At 36.7% G+C, this 23,445-nt stretch overlaps 1 protein-coding gene across 7 annotated transcripts in view; it reads left to right on the plus strand.

Annotated features, from left to right (window-relative positions):
• The window catches only part of ERC2 (ELKS/RAB6-interacting/CAST family member 2), a 915,804-nt gene that overhangs the window by 300,943 nt on the left and 591,416 nt on the right, over positions 1 to 23,445 (plus strand). For all 7 annotated transcript variants that reach the window (XM_053219211.1, XM_027039010.2, XM_053219212.1 and 4 more), the window contains 2 exons: positions 3,482 to 3,637; positions 18,223 to 18,390. In XM_053219211.1, coding sequence (XP_053075186.1) covers positions 3,482 to 3,637; positions 18,223 to 18,390 — 324 coding nt within the window. The remainder of the gene's footprint in view (positions 1 to 3,481; positions 3,638 to 18,222; positions 18,391 to 23,445) is intronic.

Raw genomic sequence — 23,445 nt, forward strand, 5'->3', positions numbered from 1 at the left:
AGATTTTGGGTTAGCAAAGCATTGATTTTTTTTTCACACTTAACTTACAGTTAAACTCTTGTAAAGATTGTACTTAGATATTTATAGATGCTGAAAGATTGTATTTAAAAAAGAGAAAATCTCTGTCATATTGATTAGGGTTTTAATTGATATCTATCTTTTTATATATCTTAAAGTAATAATATAATCCTAAGGCTTTCATGGGTGTAAATAAAAGTGTTAATAGTGGGTATATCTGGGTGATGGGATTGTGTACAGTCATAATTATCTATATAGCTTTTCAAGTTTTCTATAATGAGCATATTTTAATTTTATAGTCAGAAAAAATTTTGACTTAAAATGGCTCCCATTTGTTTAGAAGGCTCTTATGAACACTTAGAAGTTCTTTCTCTGCAGCCTTTTTTAATTTTTAATTTTTATTATCCAAATTATTTATTTTTATATAAATATGTATTTACATATGCATAAAATCCAAATTATTTTCATATATCTGATTTGTATGCACATATAATGTTTTATGTACTTTTATATATTTTTATATATAAATATATCCCAGAATAGTATTTTGCCTATACAATGTGTTCAATAAGTATTTCCTTTTTTACTTTTTTAATTATTTTTTTCCAGTAGACCCTTTATTTATTATTTATTTATTATCATTTAAAAATATAATTTATTATTAAGTGGCTAGCATACAGTGTTTACAGTGTGCTCTTGCTTTTTGGGTAGATTCCTGTGATTCATCACTTACATCACTTACATACGTCACTTACATACACTTATTGGGCTCATCCCAATAAGTGCCCTCCTCAATGCCCATCACCCATTTTCCCCTCTCCCCTGCAACCCCCATCAACCCTCAGTTTGTTCTCTGTATTTAAGAGTCTCTTATAGTTTGCCACCTTCCCTCTCTGTTTGTAACTATTTCCCCCCCCCCGACCATGGTCTTTTGTTAAGTCTCTCAAGTTCCACATATGAGTGACAACATATGATATCTGTGTTACTCTGATTTATTTCACTTAGCATAAAACCCTCCACTTCCATCCACGTTGCTACAAATGGCAGGATTTCATTCTTTCTCATTGCCAAGTAATATTCCATTGTATATATAAACCACATCTTTATCCATACATCAGTTGATAGACATTTAGGCTCTTTCCATAATTTGGCTATTATTGAAAGTATCCGCAGCCTTTTTTTTACGTTTATTTATTTTTGAGAGAGAGAGAGAGAGAGAGAGAGAGAGAGATTGAGAGTGAGAGAGAAGGAGTGTGAGTGGGGAAGGGGCAGAGAGGAGGCAGGGACAGAGGATACGAAGTGGACTCTGTGCTGACAGCAGTGCGCCTGATGTGGGGCTTGAATTCACAAACTGTGAGATCATGACCTGAGCTGAAGTTGAATGCTCAACTGACTGAGCCATCCAGGTGCCCCTGCTAGCCTTTTTATTATTGCTTCTCTTTTTATCTGCAGAGTTCTCATAGCTCAGAACTCAAAAGAGTCACTAAAGATGCCTCCCTACATTCATCACCTTGGGCTGCTATGAGAAATTACCACTTCTGGGGGACTTGAAAAACAGAAATGTATTTTCTCCCAGTTCTGGAGGCTGGATGTCCCAGATCAGGATGCCAACAAGGTTCGGTTCTGGTGAGGAGTCTCTTCCTGGCTCACAGATGGCCACCTTCTTGCTGTGCCCTCACAGGGCAGAGAGAGAGAGAGAGAGAACAAGCTCTTTAGTGTCTCTTCTGACAAGGGCCTCATCCTTATGACCTCGTGTAACACTGATCACCTCCCAAAGGCCTCATCTCCAAATACCATCACATCTCCAGCACATTAGGGGTTAGAGCTTCAACATAGGAATTTTGGAGGCACGTAGACATTTAGTCCTTGACACTCATTTCACTCAAACTGGCAGCATACAAGATTTCTGGAAATTGCATCTAAAAATAGAAAAATCCTGACAGCAGTACATAAAACATTAGTGATGGTTATCTCTTGATGGTAAGATTAGAGGGGATTTTCTTCATTTTCTAGGAATTTAAGGTGTATTACTTTTATAACTGGAAAAAATAACAATATTATTTTCAAAAGGAGAACGAAATGTTATAGGATATAACATTCCATAATAATCTTGCAAATTTCAGAGTCTTTTTATTTCATCTTCTTGAGGTTTTTCTGAGAATTGGTAAAAATGTCTTCGGCACTTAGACTTGGATGTTTGCACACAGTGGGACTTAATAAGTATTTGTTTCTCCTCATATTCCTCTATTTAATGATGATGACAATGTAATGATTATTATATTGCTCCATGAGACATGCCACAGGCCATACAATAGAGGAAATTAAGGTAGAAAATAGCCACAAAATCAGGACAGATGTATTTGTTGCAAAGTTTTTCATATGAGTTAGTTATAAATAGGATAGGCCACTCATTTTCTTTATTTTTGGAACTCTTTAGTCTTTTAGATTCTTGAAAATGAATTGATAAAAAAATTAGATCGTAGTTTGTTTTTCATTAACATTCAAATACAAATGTAATAGCAGCTCCTTGGATCTGTACAATAAAAGAGCAGGTAGATAGGAAACCTACAGTCAAACTTTCAACATGATTCCTTCCCAAAACTGATTGGAGATTAATACCTGAGGTTGGGGAAGGGTTTTTCCCCTTTAAGAGCTCTCTCTTCTCTTTCTAACGCCTCATTTCTTACTATGCTCTATCTTGTGTATAGGGTCTGTCATTTCCTTAAAAAATTACCTATGGTTGGTTTTTTTTTCTCAATTCCACATTTGAGTGTAATATTTCTAGTTTTTTAACTCTGAAAGTCAGTAGGTTAGAGATGACCTTCAAGGTAGCAATGTTTTTGTCACTCAGGGAGCTGCTTGCCAAATAAATCATGACATTGTGATATTTTGGTTGCTATAAATTTTCAATATTTAGTATATCAGGATTTAGTTATTTAATTGCACTGATGTCTGTATTCTAGATGAGAATCCTTCTCATTAGTAGATTTTAATTTTCTTCTCTGTCAGAGTCAATTCCAATCATGCCTTATAAATCCAGCTATAGAATGAATGCATGGACAAACCATTTTTATGTTTACAAGTAGACTAGAAATTATATGCTGGTAAACTATATCTGAAATTACAAATTAGTCCACTTAAATAGTGTGTGTGTGTGTGTATTAACACGTTAGATTGCTTTTATCCTTGTTGCTTTGGTAATCTGATTCCCAGATATTAGACAAACCTATCTAGGCAACTCTCCATATTGTATTGACATATGATCTTTATTGGGAGCTAAAAGAATAATCTCACAAACAATCCTCAGAAGTGAAAAACATAAATTGTTCTGATTTCAGGGCTATGTCTATACCATAGATAATGTATTACTCCCAAAATTACTTTCTAAAATTCTGTTTTGATAATACTGAAAAAACAATTTTCTCTCTCTTTCTTTCACTCTGTCTCTCTCTTTTAACAACAGGACACAAAAATTGCTTCATTAGAGCGAAACATAAGGGATCTGGAGGATGAGATCCAGATGCTAAAAGCCAATGGTGTGCTGAACACTGAGGACCGTGAAGAAGAGATCAAACAAATAGAGGTTTACAAAAGTCACTCCAAGTTCATGAAAACCAAGGTATGGCCCAATGTTACAAACTTTTATACTCTTAATGTGACTGGAAAGTTATGACTTACATACATACTTCCCCAAATACCCACATAACTGGTTTTATGTGATATCATGAAATACGTGGACAATAATGAAGAAGGCAGAAGATTGTTAGTTCAGAAGTGTAGATTCCAAAAGGAAATTGGGGAACATTTTCGTTCAGATTTCTACTAATTAAGGTGTTCAAGATTTTCTAATGAGTAACTTTGATGTCTTGGGAATTAACATTTATTTTGAATAGTCCCCTGTCTTCCAAATTTCCCGAGTTTTCATAAGTTTGCTATTTTTGCAAAGTTTCTGTCATTGCCAAATTTTGACCCATCCCTAAGAAGGTGACTGTCTCAGAAGGTGTTGATCTTGGAAGCCAATTTAACTCACTTCAATGGTATAAAGACATTTTGGTTTTAGCATAGTGTTTAAAGCAGAACTGATGTTACATCCTAATGCTTAAATTCGCTTAAATTATTCAGCTTCTTTAAGCCTCAGTTTCTTCATCCATGAAATAGGAATGGAAAAAAGCAGAGACCTGCATCATTGATTGCTTTCACAATTCCAAGAGATTATGCATTTAAAGCACTTAGTCCCTTGATTGATCTCTAGAAAGCATTCAGTAAATGATGGTCATTGTTGTTGATAGTGTTACTATATTGTTGATATCTGTTGCTATAGAATATTTATAAAGTATAATTATAGTAACCCATTCCATTGATTTATATTGGTATTCCCAGTTTTAAGGAATTTGGTTTGTTATTTTTCAAAATTAAACTTTGGGCTGCAAATGAACCGAACAGCTATTACTTTTACCTATGCATAATTATTAATTTATGAATTGCCCCAAATAGATCTTTTGAGAGTTTGAGATGCTTTTATTTATCCCTGAATTTAAACCATTTTGCTTCTGGAAATAATAACCACACCAATTTTTAAAAATTCTTTTTTTTACCATGTGTTCTTAAGCACCCCTGTTATTGATTGTTCTAAGTTTTATTTTTGTTTGTTGCCTTATAAAATGCAGCAGAGTTAAGAGTCATGCAGACTTCTGTGAGGAAGCAGTGGAAGTGGAGAGAAAAAAAATGTTTAAATGATAGTATGATTTTTATCATTGTGAAATACATGCATATTTATTGCAGAGAATTTGCAAATTATAGAGAGGAAATAGTAATATCCAGCATCTACTTCACCACATATGTCTCTGTGTGTATGTATGTGCGTTTCTCCAGGGAAAAAACAAAAATTTTCCTTACTTCTGCCAACTTTCCACTTACAAGTTGACATTGAGATTATGATTAAAACTTTGGATCAAGGAATTGAGGGAGATCTGAGGAGAGTGTCTAGTGGGTTTGAATGTAACCTTTTCCTTTCAAGGAGTTCCACAAAATGCAGAATGGGCTTCCCTGTTCAACCCTCCCTTCTAGTTTCTTTTTGCAGTCCTTCCCTCTCAGAGAGTTGAGCTAGGGTGCAGCAAGCATAGTGGTAGGGTAGCCTGTTGACCAAATGATGATCATTCACTCTTGCAATGAAACTATGAAGATATGAGTGAACTCATAATGTCTGGGAAAATTACTGTTTTGACTTAAACCTTTCGTCCCATCCTGTCATTCAGCAGTGGAAGATAGTTCAAGCCACTTCTACAACTAAAAATGCCATGAAATTTGTCCAGGTGAATAACCATATATGCATATGGTTTTCAGCAAGCAACTCTTTACCTTATTAGCCCACAGGTGTCTGAGAGACTATCAGTCCTTGAGTTGGTTTTAACTTTTAATGTCTGATTACTTTTTAGAGTTCTTCCAAAAGTGGTTAGGTCAGAAGGATGTTTGAGTAGAGAAATGGAGTAAGGGGGAAAGAGTGTAGGCTGACACCTATAGTGGACTCTGGCAGATCTCTAGTCTGCCTTTTCTAGTTGAATGGCTTTGAGGAGTGAGTTATGTCATGCAACCACTTTCTTCTTGTATAAAATGGGGCAATACCATAATCCTTAAGAGGGAGACTTAGAGGTTTAAATGAAATAATGTAATTAAAATGCCTGGCTCAAAAAGGTAATTAATAATTATGCCCATTATTATTGAGGAAGTATTTATAATTACTAAATTGCTAAGAATTTAGTCCTGAGTGCTTTGTGTTTTGTGTTTTGTGGGATCCCAGAGTCTGTGTGAACTGATTCCAGTTGGGTAAATCATTTGTCATGGAACTTGTTATATTTTAGAGGCATGGATTGATACCCTTTAAAATTGGATGACTAGCATAGTTTATGGTCCATTGTGGCCTATTGGGATAACTTTTCTACAGAATTTATATGAATATGTTGCTTGTCAACATCATCACAGATATCTGAAGAGTTAATTCTTGCAACGATTATGTATGCACATTGATAGAACAATTGTTTAATGTCAACGTTAGAGTCTCTTGAACTCTTTCATTTATGCAGAGTTGCATGGATAAAACCTTCAGTGATGGATTTTGGATCTCTGTGTTCCTCAAAGACTTACTAAACCTTGGTTTTAGCACATGGCACTGAGCTAGCTACTGAGGGGCTCTAAAAGTAGTGCATATTCAAAATATTACTCACTTCAAAGCCAATACTGACCACTTAGTTGGGAAAGTAAGAAATGTACTGGAAAAACTACCCCAAAGATTGGGTGGGAGGAGAGTTCACTTCTGGCTGGAGTAATGAAAGTTATTTAGGCTTAGTTAGTGTTGTTTGTTTGTTTGTTTGTTTTGTTTTTTTGTCTAAATAACCAGATTGTCAAAACAGCAATGACAGGTCTGGTGAAGAATGCAAACTGAAATCAGTGACTGAGCAAACTTAGAAGGATAAGTAAAAATACCATCCTTCCCCAACTCCACATAGAGGAGGAAGTGGGAAGAACTCATGTCTATGTGAAATGGCAGATTTTCCAAAAGGGGAAAAATGTTAGATTTAAATTGCAAACACCTAGAGGCTCTGAAACTTACTTTGGAAACGGAAATGTAGTTTTGAAACTCATTGGGTTTAGTGAGGCAGTGATAGAAATGGAAATCAGAAAGTGACTTTGGATCCCAACTAGCAAAAAATGCTGGATTTGAGGCAGGGATAGTTAACTTTAGAAACCGTTGTTTTAATGGTTTACAAAGACTCAGAGTCTTGGTAGAACATTTCAGAAATTCTTATGAAATGCTGCATAAGGAGGGGAGTGGAACTCTGGGAACCAAATCTGAAATTGCAGCTAAATATTGTTATGTCTTCTTGCTGTTTACAGTGAATATATAGAAAGCTTTTTACTTTGGATTAAAAAAAAATTTTTTTTTGTAATGTTTATTTATTTTTGAGAGACAGAGAGAGCACAAGCGGGAAGGGGCAGAGAGAGAGGGAGACGCAGAATCCAAAGCAGGCTCCAAGCTCTGAGATGTCAGCACAGTGCCTGATGCAGGGCTCGAACTCATGAGCCAGTGAGATCATGACCTGAGCCGAAGTTGGATGCTCAAATGACTGAGCCACTCAGGCGCACCTAGAAAGCTTTTTAAAAGTACCCCAGGGAACTTCTTACCTGGTGTTTTGGAGAGGCTCCTTAGGAGTGATTACTGTTTGCAAAGGCAGCGGGCTTGGAAGTGCTCTTCAATCTGAGTATTTCTTTAAAGAAATCTAAAATGAGTTCTATTATGATTATTTGGAAGTTTGATACTTTTAAATAAAAAAATAATGGGCACCTGAGTGGCTCTGTCAGTTAAGCGTCTGATCTCAGCTTAGGTTATGATCTCATGGTTCACGGGTTCCAGCCTGGCATCAGGCTCTGTGCTGACAGCTGAGAGCCTGGAGCCTGCTTCAGACTCTGTCTCTGTCTCTCTCTGCCCCTCCCCTGCTTGCGTACTGTCTCTTTCTCTCTCTCTCAAATATAAATAAACCTTTTAAGAAATTTAAAAAAATTAAGATACAAAAATTCAACCTGATTATGAAAAAAAATCCTAAAATTGGATAAACACATATTTATGTTCTATTTGGTTTTTAGGGGGGACATTTTAGCTGAAAATTGTTTTTATGACCCATTGGTGATAAAATTGACTCAGCATTTGATTGCTTTTCATTAACAGGGCATGACCTCCAATCAGTCTCAATCTCAATATGTAATTATTTGCTCTAAGTAGGTAATAAAGGCAGCTAATAATAATTCTTGTATATAAACTTATTTATAAATATAAAAGTATGTTAGAATAGATAATTTTAAATGTTTCAGTGAAAATCTGATATGGAGACAATGTTGTGGTATATAAAGGAGTGCTGCTTGCATTAATTATTAAAATAAGTAAAGCTTTACTGCATTTTACCTCCATTTGATCCTGAACAGATGACTGGGACTGGTAGAGCCTCTTGAAAACTTTGTGATTAAGTTAAGTAGCATTGAAGACCCTAATTGCTTTTATAAATATGATATCATAAAAAAAAACATGACACAACATGTTTGCAAAGGTAGAAGGTGAATTGCAAAAATGTAAAATAGAGTTTAGAATCTCAACTGTGCAAAGGCATGGATATCAGACATAGTTGGCCAGGATGGAAATCCCTGCATCTTGCAAGGCCTTTGGCATATGCCTGTTTTCCCTGAGAACTGAGACTCTGGGAGGCCTCCTGGGCCTCCAGTTTCTAGAAACTCCAATTTCTACTCTTAGCTCCAAAACTTAGAGGACTCAGACTGTGAGAACAGAATCTAGAGGCAATGAAAAGCATGAGTTACCTTCAGGAGCACTGTTAAACCTTTAAGAATGGAATGTACCATGTAAATAATTGTTTTTCTGGCAGGGAAAGAATGATGGTATCCCCTGTTCTATTTGAGGCTTTGTTTCCAGTGTAACACATTTTTACATTTTTCATCTACTGATCTCAGTACTTCTGTATTAGTCACTCCCTCTGTTTTCAGAGTTTGCCAAAGACACCACTCTGCTGTCTTAGATCTCTTCTTTTATTCTGAATTTGTAACACATTTTCTTATTAACCTCCGAAGGATTACAAACCTCATAACCCAAACGGCATGATAATAAGCATATCACTTTCTAGACATGAGAGCTGTATCTGCAGTGAAAAAGAAGCTGTTTTCCTTGGCAAGGGAATGTTTTCAGGGTGTTGGTTGTGTCACAGACGTAAGTGGTGGAAGAACTTTCAGACAAGATGAAGTGTTCCTGATGTCCACATGGACTTCATATAAAGCATGTGATGTAATTCCGATTGGCTTTTCTTCTTGCCATCACAGAGACAGATCTTCCCCAGCCTCAGTTCCCATGTATGTTTGATTGCATCACTTTCCATTTTTATTGAGTTTATGGCTATAAAAGAAGCACAAGGCATATTTTTTATGGAAGAATATGATTTTCTACCCTGTAACTATATTCCCCTTAGAAAAGCCCTCTTCTGTTATTGTCTGCATAAAATATTTATTTAAAATTTACCTCATGGCAGTGATAGTCTGAAAGCTATTTAAAGCAAATGTCTATTTAATATTTATAGACTGAAATAGTTTTGTCATTATCAATCTATTTTTATTGAATAAAGTAGGTGTATGTAGAACCTGTCATGTTCTTCCTTCCTATTAAATGCCATTCTGTTGATCAAGTTAATTTCATTTAAATTTCTCTCTCAGTACCCCATTCCTACACTAGATTTCTACTCTGATACTTGTAGAAGTTAGCCCAAATCATTTTTTAATACTATAAACATCATCTTTGCTTAGGTATTTAAAGTCCAAAGTGTTTTTTAGTTTTATTTTAAGATGAATCAGTTTAATATGTGGAATCAACTAGATACTGTGCTATCAGCTGCAACTGCCTGTGATTTAGAACATACCTCATGGGAAGTATGCTGATATTGGGGCACCTGGGTGGCCCAGTCAGTTAAGCGTCCAATTTTGGCTCGGGTCATGATCTCACAGTTTGTGGGTTCAAGCCTCGTGTCAGGCTCTCTGCTGACAGCTCAGAGCCTGGAGCCTACTTCAAATTCTGTCTCTCTCTCTCCCCCCTTCCCCCTTCCCTGCTTGTGCTTTCTCTTAAAAATAAATAAATAAACATTAAAAAAAGAGAAAAGAATGCTGATCTTGCTGATCACAACATATTTAATTTCTTTTATAATTTTAGTTAATCCTAGTTTAGATTTTCCCTCTTTTTATTTATACTCAGCTCTTATTATATGGGAGACAGCGCGCGCGAGAGAAATGGAACTTACTTTTATTGCAGGTAAAAATGATAACAGACTCAGGATTCATTAAATTATAAAGAAAAAACTGTGTTTCATGTACTGTATATATCTGGTCAGTGCCACCATCTGTTCACACATACTCAGAGCAAATTGATAATCAATCACAAGTCCCTCTCAGTGAATCTTTAAGCATAGTCAGAATCCTTCTCATGACTGCCAGTCACTACTAAATCTTTAAATTTGGAAAGCAAGATGAAACCTATTTGTCTGCTGATCTAGTCTGATTTCATCCTGCAAATGAAACTCCATCTCAACCTTTCTAGTGAATTGCACAGCCTGAACAATTACAAAGGTAGGGGTCTTATTTCTTTGTATACCCCCACTCCATTCATTCTTAACAGTTATTGTCAGTAGCTTGGTTCTTGTTTATGCAAGTTTTAATTGCTGAAAAGAACAAAAAGTGCTGGATGAAATATATTTTCAAAAGATAAATTTAAAAATGTACTTATGAACTGTAAAGTTAGGAAGAATCTCAAGGGTCAAAACTAAGCCAGAGCAGAGGGCTGGAGTGATAATAGAGCACTGGTTCTATCTTCTTGTTGGCATTTGCTAGATATGTGAACTTGAGCATTAATTTCCATAGTCATGGGGCACTGAAGGAAAAAGACAGAAGCCTGGGTCTGTTCAAGAGGAAGAGCCAAGTAGGAATTCCGCTACCACATTAAACTGGGATCCCAGACAGCCACACTCTTAGTACAAGGGTAAACTAAAAACCTCCCCACCGTATGTTTCTTCCACCTAGACTAGGAGAATCCAGGGAAAATAATCTATTTTAAAACTTTGAGCAAAGTGAAAGGTAAAAAAAAAACTAGTTTTAAGAATCTATAACCACAGATAGCCCTTGCACCAACATACAATGTGAGGTGATCCAAAAACTTCAAGTAGAGAACGGAGTTTAAAGGGGTCCTTGTTTGATAGTGCCCCAGGTATCGGCAGAGACAAATGCTCTGAAGGCCCACATGTTCAACTTAGACCTCAAAGTTTTTCTCCAGATAAGAGTCCAAGAAACGAGCACACAGTAAAAATCTTTTAAAAATCACAAAGTTTGAAAAGAAACAAAAAAAGCTACCATAATTGATAGCTGGTAGAAAGAACAAACAGTACAATCAGAAGGCAAGGACTTCAGAAGTGGGAGTTTTAAGACAAACACTATGAAATAAGCATGTTTAATATGTTTAAACAAATAACAGAGGTGATTAAAATATGAATAAGGGGAAAGAAACTATAAAGATATCAAGCACAAATTTATAAAGGACTTAACAAACTCAACACCCCAAAAACCAAATAATTCAGTGAAGAAATGGGCAAAAGACATGAATAGACACTTTTCCAAAGAAAACATCCAGATGGCTAACAGACACATGAAAAAATGCTCAACATCAGTCATCATCAGGGAAATACAAATTAAAACCACAATGAGATACCACCTCACTCCAGTCAGAATGGCTAAAATTAACAACTCAGGCAACAACAGATGTTGGCAAGGATGTGAAGAAAGGAGGTCTCTTTTGCACTGCTGGTGGGAATGCAAACTGGTGCAGCCACTCTGGAAAACAGTATGGAGGTTCCTCAAAAAATTAAAAATAGAACTACCCTATGACCCAGCAATTGCACTACTAGGTATTTATACAAGGGATACAGGTGTGCTCTTTTGAAGGGGCACATGCACCCCAGTGTTTATAGGAGCACTATTGACAATAGCCAAACTGTGGAAAGAGCCCAAATGTCCATCGACAGATGAGTGGATAAAGGAGATATGGTGTGTGTGTGTGTGTGTGTGTGTGTGTGTGTGTGTGTGTACACACACACAATGGAGTATTACTCGGCCATCAGAAACAGTTAAATCTTGCCATTTGCAACTACGTAGGTGGAACTAGAGCGAAATTGGAGAAAGACAAATATCATATGACTTCACTCATATGAGGACTTTAAGATACAAAAAGATGAACATAAGGGAAGGGAAGTAAAAATAATATAAAAACAAGGAGGGGGCAAAACCTAAGAGACTCTTAAATACAGAGAACAAACTGAGGATTGTTGGAGGGGTTGTGGGTGGAGGGGTGGGCTAAATGGGTAAGGGGCATTAAGGAAGACACTTGTTGGGAGGAACGTTGGGTGTTATACATAGGGGATGAATCACTGGAATCTACTGAAATCATCGTTGCACTGTATGCTAATTAACTTGGATGTAAGTTAAAAAAAATAAAAAAATAAAGAGAACCAAAGAATGTCTAGAAATAGGAAAATATAAAAATGGAAATTTGAAAGTTTAATAAATCGGTTCAACTGCGGAATGATCATAGCAGAAAAGACATTTAATGAGCTAGAAAACAGAGTAGTATAAAGTAAATAAAAGATAAAAAGATGAAATACATTAAAGATAAATTAAGATACACAGAAGACAGATTAAACAGGTTTGGCATCTGTCTAATCAGAGTTCTAGAGGAAAAGAGAGATGGAGTAGGGACAAAATCACTACACAGAAGCCATATTTGAAGAGTGGAAAGCGGAGAATTTTCCAAAACTAATGATAGATACAAGTCCATAAATTCAGGACTCTTTGAGTACCCCAAAGAGGAAAAGAAATCTGCCCATTTACATAAAATCTCAGAGGCAAAGAAAATGTTTTAAAAAGCCGTTAGAGGGATGCCTGGGTGGCTCAGTTGGTTGAGCGTCCGACATCGGCTCAGGTCATAATCTTGCAGTTCATGAGCTTGAGCCCCACGCTGAGCTCTGTGCTGACAGCTTGGAGCCTGGAGCCTGCTTTGGATTCTGTGTCTCCTTGTTTCTCTCTCTCCCCTTCCCCACTTACATTGTCTGTCTCTCTCTCTCAAAATTAAATAAACATTAAAAAAATTAAAAAGCAGTTAGAACATTTGTCCAAAGTAGATATATGAATGGCTAATAAGTATATGAAAAGATGCTTAATATCATTAGTCATTAGAGAAATCAAAACCACAATGACATATTACTTCATACCCACTGGAATGGCTATAAGTAAAAAGATAGACTAACAAGTTTTGGTGAGAGAATGAAGAAATTAGAACCTTCATGTATTGGTAGTGGGGATGTGAAATGGTGCAGTCATTTTGGAAAACAGTTTAGAAGTTCCTCAGAATGCTAAACATACAGTTATCATATGGCCTAAAAGTTCCACACCTATATATATGTACACAAGAGAAATAAAAACATATGTCCACACAGACTTGCATATGAATGTTCTTAGAAGCATTATCCATAGTAGCCAGAACATGGAAACAATGTGAGTGTCCCTCAACTGATGAATGGATAGACAAAATGTGGCATATTCATTCAGTGTAGTATTACTCAACAATAAAAAGGAATGAAGTACAGGTACATACTACAATATGAATGAACCTTGAAATGTCATGCTATGTGAGAGAAGACAGTCACAAAATACATATATTACAAGATTCCATTTATGTAAAATTCCCAGGATAGGCTAATTCATAGAAGCAGAAAGTATATTACTACTTGCTTAGGGCTGGGGGTAGAGAGTGGGGAATATGGAGAGTGACTTCTAATTGTTACGAGGTTTCTTTTTGGAATGAAGAAAATGCACTAAAGTTTGATTATGATGATGATTGCACAATTCTGTGAATATACTAAAAACCATCAACTCTGTGACTTAAGTGGTTGAATTGTATGGCATATGAATTATATTTCAATAAAGCTATTTTAAAAAGCAGCTAATGGAAAAAAGTCCCATTACCTGTAAAGGATTGAATTTGGAGTGATAGCTTGACTTCTTAAAAGCTTATGTTAGCCAGAAGATGGCTGAGAGAAAAAAATACCACTTAACCTAGAAAATTACTTTTAATGCTCAGCAACAATATTAAAAAAAGAATGATGTGGTATTTTTAGACAAAAAAATTGTTTGCCACCAAAAAAATCCCACTAAAAGAAATTTAAATGATTCGTTTCAGGTATAAGGAGATTTCTAACAGAACATCTGATATGAAGGAATAATATTGAACAAACATAGTGACAAATGTGGTAAATCTAAATAAACATGGACTGTAAAGAAAGTAATGATGACGGGCGTCTGGGTGGCTCAGTCGGTTAAGCATCCGACTTTGGCTCAGGTCATGATCTTGTGGTTTGTGGCTCTAGCCCGTGTCAGGCTCTGTGCTGATAGCTCAGAGCCTGAAGCCTGCTTTAGATTCGGTGTCTCCCTCTCTCTCTGCCCCTCCCCTGCTTGCATGCTGCTTCTCTCTCTCAAAAATAAATAAACATAAAAAATTTTTAAAAAAAAAGTAATGATGAGTTAAAAACAAAACAGGAAAGAACTAAAATACATGACAGCAATAACGTGTATGTCAAGGGGATGGTGGCTGAACTGAAAGTGTCTCAAGATCCTTATATTTTTCTGAAAGAAAGTAAGCATAGATTGACTTTAGACTTAGGTAAGTTAAAAATGTAAGCAAGCTATAATTTCTAGGGTAATAACTTAAAGGTTAGAAATAAATGAAATAAAATAAATATAAATAAAGGTTATAAGTCTTAAATGAGTAGAGGCAAAAAAATAGGATAAAAAAATCTTTCAAAAGGCAAGAACGAAAAGAAGAGAAATAGAAATGGCAATAAGGTAGGTGGTTGAAATAAATCACGTATGTCTGTAATGGTAATAAATGCTCCATTTAATTTTATCAGAGAGGATAAAAGAATATGGATATATGCTATTTGCAAGAGACATCTACAACATAAAGGTAATGATACATTGAAAATGAAAAAAGACACATTAGCCAAATATTAACTGTGACAAAGGTGTTACAGACTTTAAGGCAAAGAAACCATTTTTGAGCCAATGATTATAGACTTGCACTCAACAATTTTTGGATACATATTGTTTTCTAGCACACAGTGCACAAAATACATTTATGATAAATGACCGCATACTCTGTCATAAAGCAAGATACACTAATTTCAAATGATTAGTGTATTAGAGACCTTGTTCTCTATTCACAAAGCAAAGCAAGCAAGAAAAAACACAAAGATAACTAGGAAACATCCAGTATTTGTTGAGTAAGAAGCATAATTATTTGTGAGTTGAAGAATAATATATATGGAGATCAGAAAATATTTAGGACTGAGCAACAATATCAATATTATGTATCAAACTTGGGGCGCCTGGGTGGCTCAGTCGGTTGAGCGTCCGACTTCGGCTTGGGTCATGATCTCACAGTCTGTGAGTTTGAGCCCTGCATCGGGCTCTGTGCTGACAGCTCAGAGCCCGGGGCCTGTTTCAGATTCTGTGTCTCCCTCTCTCTCTGACCCTCCCCCATTCATGCTCTGTCTCAAAAATAAATAAACGTTAAAAAACATTTTAAAAAAATATTATGTATCAAACTAGTGGGATCAAGCTAAAATGATACTGACAGGGAAATTTACAGTCTTAAGATGTATTTGGAAAGAAAAAAAGGTGAAAGTTAGATAAGTATCTAACTTAGAAAATTATGAAAAGAAAATAGAATAAATCCAAAAAAGTAGTAGGAAAGAAATAATTAAAAAATAAAAGAAGAAATTAATGAAATAGAAAATAAGAATGTTAGGGGCGCCTGGGTGGCTCAGTCGGTTAAGCGTCCGACTTCGGCTCAGGTCATGATCTCGCAGTCCGTGAGTTCGAGCCCCGCATCGGACTCTGCTGACAGCTCAGAGCCTGGAGCCTGTTTCAGATTCTGTGTCTCCCTCTCTCTCTGACCCTCCCCGGTTCATGCTCTGTCTCTCTCTGTCTCAAAAATAAAATAAAATGTTAAAAAATTTAAAAAAAAAAGAAAATAAGAATGTTAGACGACCAACACAGCCAAAATTGACTCTTTGAAGAGATTATTTAACATGACATGCCTCTGCTGAGACTCATCAAGAAAAAGAGAGTAAAACTAAAGAGTATTAGGATGAAAAAGACAGTCATAGATGCCATAGATATCAAAAGATAAGTGGTTTTATGAAAATTTCCTGCTAGGTCAAGGTGAGTATTTAGATAAAATGAAAAATTCTTAGGAGAAAAAAGTTATCAGAATTGATTCAAATAATTAGAAACATGAATATTCCTTTAACCACTAATGATGGATGAAGTAAGTAATGGTCTTTGGAGAAAGAAAATGCCAGCTTTAGCTGATTTTACTGTTGATTTCTAATAACACTAATGGGAAGATTTTAATTTTACACAAAACATTTCAGAACACATTAAAAAAAGGAGCACTCTAAATTGGTACTAAAACCTGACAAAGACAGCACAAAATGGGAAAATTACAAACCAGTCTTATCCATAAACATAGATGAAAGATCCTGACAAAATAGCAAGCTGAATCCAGTAACATATAAAAAATACAGTACATTATGACTAAGTGGAGTTATTCATAGTTGTGCAAAGAGAGCTGAGTATTTTAAAAATCCATTAGTGTAATTCATTACAATAACATATTAAAGGTGAAAAGTGTGATAAATCATGAGATGCAGAATAAAATGTTTATTAATATTAAACATTCCTTAATGATTAAAAAAAAACAACTCTTGGCAAAGTTGTAATAAAAGGGAACTTTCTGAAACTTAAGAGCGCCTATAAAAAGCTAAAACAAACATCAAACTTAATGATGAAACATTGAAATTCTTCCCTTTAAGACCAAGAACAAGATGAAGGAGCCACAATTTCTACCAGGCCTCTCTGTCTTTCTGCCTGGCCGGTCCATGTGTCTGGTATGGGCTTCTTCACAGCTTGGTGGTTGGGGGGAAGTTAGACTTCTAACATGGTGGCCAGCTTCCAGCTGCCCGTCCTCCTATAGACAAGGTCCAGAACAGGCATGCTGACACTTTGGCTGCATCTAGCTGTTGAAGTAAGCCACAGTTTAGCCCAGGTTCAAGAGTAGGGTAAACAGACTCTACCTCTAGTTGTGAGGAGCAGCGTGTGTGGACAAGTGACAGTCATCTTTGGAGATCATTTACCACAACTCTGTCAGGCTGGCACAAATGTAAATGTCTGGTGACATAAGACATCGGCGAAGATGTGGCATGACTGGCACACTTACACACTGCTTGGGACCCTGAAAGTGAATATAACAGCTTTGGTAAACATTTTGGTGTTCTCCAGTGAAGTTAAGGATGTGCATACTATGTAGTCCAGCAATTTAACTCCTAGATTATTTTTGCTACATATACCAGGTAATATATATAAGAATGTTCAGAATAGCACTTTTTGTTTTAACAAAAAAACCTGGAAACAAACCAAAATGTCTATTAATAGCAGAATGGGCAAATGAATTGTGAAGTCTTACAGTGGAATTCGGTGAAAATGAACAAATTTCATGTACAATAACATGATTTAATCTTCAGGACGTAAGATTGAGTAGCAAAAAGCAAAGTACTAAAAAGAAATACACAGAACAAATAAAGTTGAAATGCAAAAAAATATATGGTAAAAAGATAAGCAAGAAAATGACAAACACAAAATTGAGGGTGATAATTATTTCTGAAGGAGATAGAAATGGGTTGGGACACAGGTAATTCTAATGATCTTTTTGCTGAATTGAATGATGGATGTTTCTTGTATTATTTTTCCTTATACTTTACATCATTTTATGTTATTTTGTATCTTGTCAGTATTTAATATAAACAAAAAATCTTTAATGCTTACTTTTTTGGAGGGGGGTAAGAATTCTTTTTTGTCAAACGATGCCCTTGAATGATCATTTCCACTGTGGAATGGCAGAGAAGGACCAGGGTATGTCTTGGGTTAATTACCTTCATTAGCAATCTGTTGACCCTTCTGAGGATAATGGTGAATAGTATATGTGATTTCATGGGTAAGTCTGTTCAGGAAGCCGCCATTCCACTGTGAAGCTTTGTTCTGAGTGGGGTTGATGGTAGAAGACAGTCTGCTGACCTTACCTTTCTATTTTCTGTACTCTACACCATCATTACAGAGCCTCTCCAGACCTGTAAGAACTTCCAAAGCCATCTTTTTGGGTTTTTTTTTAATGTTTATTTATTTTTGAGAAAGCTCATGCCGGGGAGGGGCAGACAGAAGGGGACAGAGGATCCCAAGTGGGCTCTGCTCTGACAGCAGTGAGCCTGATGTGGGGCTCAAACTCATGAACTGTGAGATCATGACCTGAGCTAAAGGTGGACACTAAACCGACTGAACCACCAAGGTGCCCCCCCCCCCCACCAAGGCCATTTTTAAGCAAACTCGTGGCTTGCGTTGTTGGAGTAATGATCGCTGACTATTGAAAATTAAGAGACATCGGTAGTTCTCAAATGTAAAGAATAGGAACTGTGGCTTCTAATTTCTTGCAATTTTGTTGCTGTTTCACAGATTGATCAGCTGAAGCAGGAGCTTTCAAAGAAGGAGTCAGAACTTCTTGCCTTACAAACAAAGCTTGAAACTCTTAGCAATCAAAATTCAGATTGCAAGCAACACATTGAAGTGCTTAAAGAGTCGCTTACTGCCAAAGAACAGAGGGCTGCCATCCTTCAGACTGAGGTAAGGCACTGTTTCATGATGCCAGGCACCAGACGTTGAGTTGATAGAAAACGTCCTACCTGGACAGCTTTCTTTAGAAGATCCAAACCTTTGAGGCCAGATTTGTTTTGGATGTCAGATATTCCGGGGATTTTAGAAAGGTAAGACCCATTGCATGTATCCTAGATTGCATAAAACTCCCAGTGGGGATATAGTAACACCTTGTAAACAAACACATGACTATATCTGCAGAGAAAAAATTCCGCATACTAAAGTAAGATAAATTAAGACTGTGTAAGTAGCATACTATCAGTTCATGTCTGATTGTGCCACCAAAAGAGTTTGCTTCACTCTGGAATTTTTTTTTCCTTTTTTTCAGAGTTTTTTGGATTTGGGAACCACAAACAAATCATTAGATCTAGAATGGTTTTATCAAAAATCATAAAAAAGTCAGAATGTCATCTGCCTTACTTACTGTGTGTCTGTCCTGGCACCCATGATTCCAGGGGTTTGTTACTTCCTAAAGGGTATCTTTACCTTTCAAGATTCTTTTACTCATTGAAGAAAGTCGATTTTTGTATGAGTTTCTTGAAAGAAATGTTGGTTTAAGTTTTGTGCAGTGGCAGTATCTAAGCCAATGAGGTTTTTCCGAGGTGCACTTATTGCTAATTGGAAAGAAGTGCTGGTTTGTTATTTCTTATTCAAACTTAGAAGAAAGCCTAATATAAGTTACTGTCCTATTTCCTTGCTTCTCCTCATTGGATTATATCTTTGGGCCTGCTAAGATAGGCAAAACATAAGCTAGTTACTATGTAAATAAAACAGTTGCCAGAAAATAAATTATTGCATGTGGGCAATAGCAAAGAATGCGATGAATCTCCCTGATGTTTTCTGTTGAGGCAGTATGTTAAGTGGATTACTGTAGGAGAAGGCAATCTAATTGAGTTACATGTTCTCTCTTGAACTCTTTAAGCTGTGTTTTTGTACGTATATGCTTTTGGGTCTGTGGGGAGGTTTAGATTTTCCTTAGAAATAATATGGCCATGGAGTAGGCCTGTGCCCTCAGTCAGGGTGCAGCAGAGTGTCCAGAGGTGAAAGGAAACAACTTCCAGATTGGATAGGCCTTGGCATGGACCTGACTCAGCCGCTATGCACTTGACATTGGCTAATAGGCAGTTATTTGATTGCTGCAAACCAAAATGATCATTTTGGCCTCAGTGATGTAGATATCTCACATTTAAGAAAATCATTTTCAGTTTTATATAGTTTTATTGTGAATTTGAAAGCACGGATACTTTATTTTGCAAGGCAAACATTTGAACTATGCCATAAATTGGAAGACAGCTTGTATCTCGTTTGAGGAGGCTGCAGTGAATAGTATCTAGAACTGTGCTAATACTGTAGCCACTAGTCACATGTGGCCATTCAAATTTAATTGAGATTCAGTAAGATTTAAAATGTAGTTTCTTAGCACATTAGCTAGCCATAGCACACTAGCCATACTTCAAGTATTTAATAGTCACATGTGACTACTGACTAGTGAATGAGACAGCACAGCTATAGAACATTTCTGCTATCTAGCACTTGTCTAAATAGGGGTTAAAAACTATGGCTTGTGGGACAAATCTTGCCTTATACCTGTCTTTGTAAATAAAGTTTTATTAGAACATAGCTGCACCCTGTCATCTACGTGTTGTCTTTAGCTGCTTTTGTGCATTAACAGAACGATTTAATAGCGACAGAGACCATCTGGCCCTTAAAACTGAAAATATTTACTCTCTGGCCCTGTACAGGAAAAGTTTCCCAAGCCCTGGCATTGTGATTTTGTAGGAAGAGGGTTGAGTGGGAGTTGGAATGCCTGGCTGGTCCTCTCTCTAGCAGTTGTACTCTGAACAGGGCCAGATTGTTTGCTGACCCCTGTTGTAGAACGGGGGTCCAGTTTTGTTTTCACAGTGGTTATTCACAACACACAGTTGTGTTGGGTTGGGGAAATACCAGCATTACTAATAAAGTTAGTGTAATTCTGTTGCTGTGTATTAGGTAGAAGGAAATTTGAGAAGCAAGGCAGTCTGCTGTGGTATTACTCAAACAGGGAGTCAGGCATCTTGATGGTTCCTTTTCAGCAGGAAAGAAAGAAAAGTCAGCTCAGAAAGGCTCACTACCTCCCTCTCACTACCTTGCACAGATGAGTGCCATATCCTCTGGCCTCTTTCCCTTTTCTTATACTCTCCTCAGTATTTAACTCCTCTCAAATTAATGTAGTCCAAATTAGACCTATACATTTTTCATGAAAAAGACAGTGGTGACATTAGGATAGCTTCTGTCCCATGCTCAGTAATTAAAATGACCCAATAAAGAGATGGTGCTTTGAAGTAGAAAAAATTATTCTCAATGTGCAGAGAAAGAAGATTTTCTGGTTTCCTGCTTTGAAGTTGGGTGTGTGAGATTAATGATTTTATCAGCTGAAACATCCAAGGAAATTTCTTTTGCCTTTTTTCTTCCTTTAAAATCTTTGTAAATGGAAATGGAGAAAGTTATCTAATGATGTCCATCTCTAAGGGGAAGCAATTTAGGTTGAAATTAGCTCTAACTGTTGGATCATAAGCAAAGGATTTTTGCCAACAGGGTAAAGTACATTAAAGTGATTTTCCTGCTTCTTGGAGAAACAGACAGAAATAAGTCTCCCTACCTAACTGGTGGTGAGTTAGTGGGCAAGTAGTGAATGAGATATGTTCTGTTTCATTACACCCTACAATGAAAGACCTGAGTTTACACTCATATGAGAGATATGGTGCTTATTCTTGGAGGAGGTTATATGTGATTGTTCCTTCCAATTAGATTCCTGGGTCATTCCTAAAAGCTCTTGCCAAAACAGAAGAGGGCTGTCTCTAGAATGGGAAGAGCCTTGCTGGTTTATCTGGAAAATCTGTGCCATCAACTAGCCAGTTGGCTACTCTTAGAATATGATATAAAGGACAGATGCCACTGGCTTAAAGGTTCATCTCTGCAAGGAGGGCTTTTGCTACCAGGGGATTTGCGTTTAGGAGGTAGTAGAATGAAGGGTGGGAGGCAAGTTGTCTGGGTTTGCGGCTATGTGGCTTGGCTCCTGGGTTGGTTTGTTTTAACTTGTATAAATGCCCAGACGCTCTTTGACATGTGTGCTATAAATCAATGGAATAATAATTACACACACACAGATATATACCACATAGTTTGTAATATAACATTTTACCTTTTTAAACCGGCTTCGAAGGACCCCAAAGCCAAGTTTCTTGTTTTGCTACTTCCCTTGATGTTTTCTATGTACCAACTTACCTCCATCTGCCAACATATTAATTCCATGGCAGTAGAGATAATAGTGAATGGGCTTTTTTAACACCTTATTTTTCTGTATTTCGGTGATACTTACCAACATATTCATAAGTTAAGGAGAAGAAAGGCCTAGCTATTATTCTATGATCTGAAGTAAAGTGTGTGAAGAACAGAGCATTTAGAAGCAGGAGATGTGTGGACATGCCTTCGCACCCCCCTCCCCATTTAATAACTTGTCTGAGCCTCAATGCCTTGATTTATGAAATGGCAGTCACTGTGCCAGCATGATGCATCTATGTGAAAAGTGCTTTGACTCTAGTAAAGGGTTCTAGCTATAAATTGTGTTGATTACCATCATTACTGTTATTATTATTACTATTGTAAGTCAGGGATGTTTGGGGAATACCCTACCTCACTTCTTTTTTTTTCTTTAATGTTTATTTATTTTTGAGAGAAGGACAGAGACAGAGTATGAGTGGGGAAGGGGCCTAGAGAGAACGGGACACAGAATCCAAAGCAGGCTCTAGGCTCTGAGCCATCAGCACAGAGCCCAACACGGGGCTCGAACCCATGAACCAGGAGATCATGACCTGAACTGAAGTCGGATGCTTAACCAACTGAGCCACCCAGGTGCCTCCCATCTCACTTCGTTAATCATGGGTTCTCTGTGTTCTGCCTCAGTGGGTCTCTTTTGAATTTGTGGTTGCATTTACCAAGCCACAACTTTTATATTTTAATTGGGTCACTTTTTTATGTCTTAGAGTGATACAGAGAAATGAAGGTACTATGAAAGTGCCATCTATTTTGTTCTATCCCCAAATTAAGAGACTTCCTTCTGTTTTCCGGCAGGTAACACTTTTCCCCAGCCCGGCATGATTTCCAAACTGCCAGGCCTGGCAACTCTTTTGCATGTTTTCTGGAAGATGTGTTATATGACAGTGGCATATCATGCTTGCTTTTGTACTCATTTCTGTTCCAAATAGGTCAGGGAAGAGTTCTACTTGTTTAAAAGTAGACACTTCAGAACCTATTAACAGGTATGTAGGGATTTTGCGTTCACAAAGGCAAGGGAAGGGGCAATATATCCAGATTAGGTTAGTGGCAGCTCCATAGAAGAGTCCATAACATTTTTGTGTTTGTTTTTTTAAATGTAATCAGTATAGAAGAGAACTTCATGCAATCTATAGGCTCTCTCATCAGAAAAATTTACCTTGGCACATATACGTTTATATTCACATGCAATCATGTATATAATTTTAGGCAGTTTACAGATGCCCTGAAGCATTTCCAAGAATTTCACATTAAAGATCTCTCCCTGTCCTATAGATTCTGTGCATTTTTTCATTCAACACATAAGTTTTGAATGACTGGATATGGTTCTTGCTTTTATCCAGCCAACACTTTGTTTGATATATGGATATATGATAGAGAACTGATTTATACTACCATAAATACTCAGTGATTTCATTGTCACTGGTTGATGATAATTCCACACAAAATCTTAATTGGACTTCATCTTCCTTCTACTGTTTAAAAGCATATAAATAAAGGAAGGAAAGAAGACAAACAGAAATCAATGTTCAGTATCTTTGAAGATTAAAGTATGTAAGCTGTATGAAAGGTCCATTTATATCTCATATAATTGAAAGGTAATGTTGCTAAGGTGATTATTGGATAATGTTAAGGTTTTATGTTTTGATTAAAGCTGGTCCTCTATGAGTCCACATTCAAGCAAATTGACTTTCCTTGAGAAAGGGAATGGTA

Source organism: Acinonyx jubatus, chromosome A2, assembly GCF_027475565.1.
Source record: "Acinonyx jubatus isolate Ajub_Pintada_27869175 chromosome A2, VMU_Ajub_asm_v1.0, whole genome shotgun sequence".
Lineage (NCBI taxonomy): Eukaryota > Metazoa > Chordata > Mammalia > Carnivora > Felidae > Acinonyx > Acinonyx jubatus.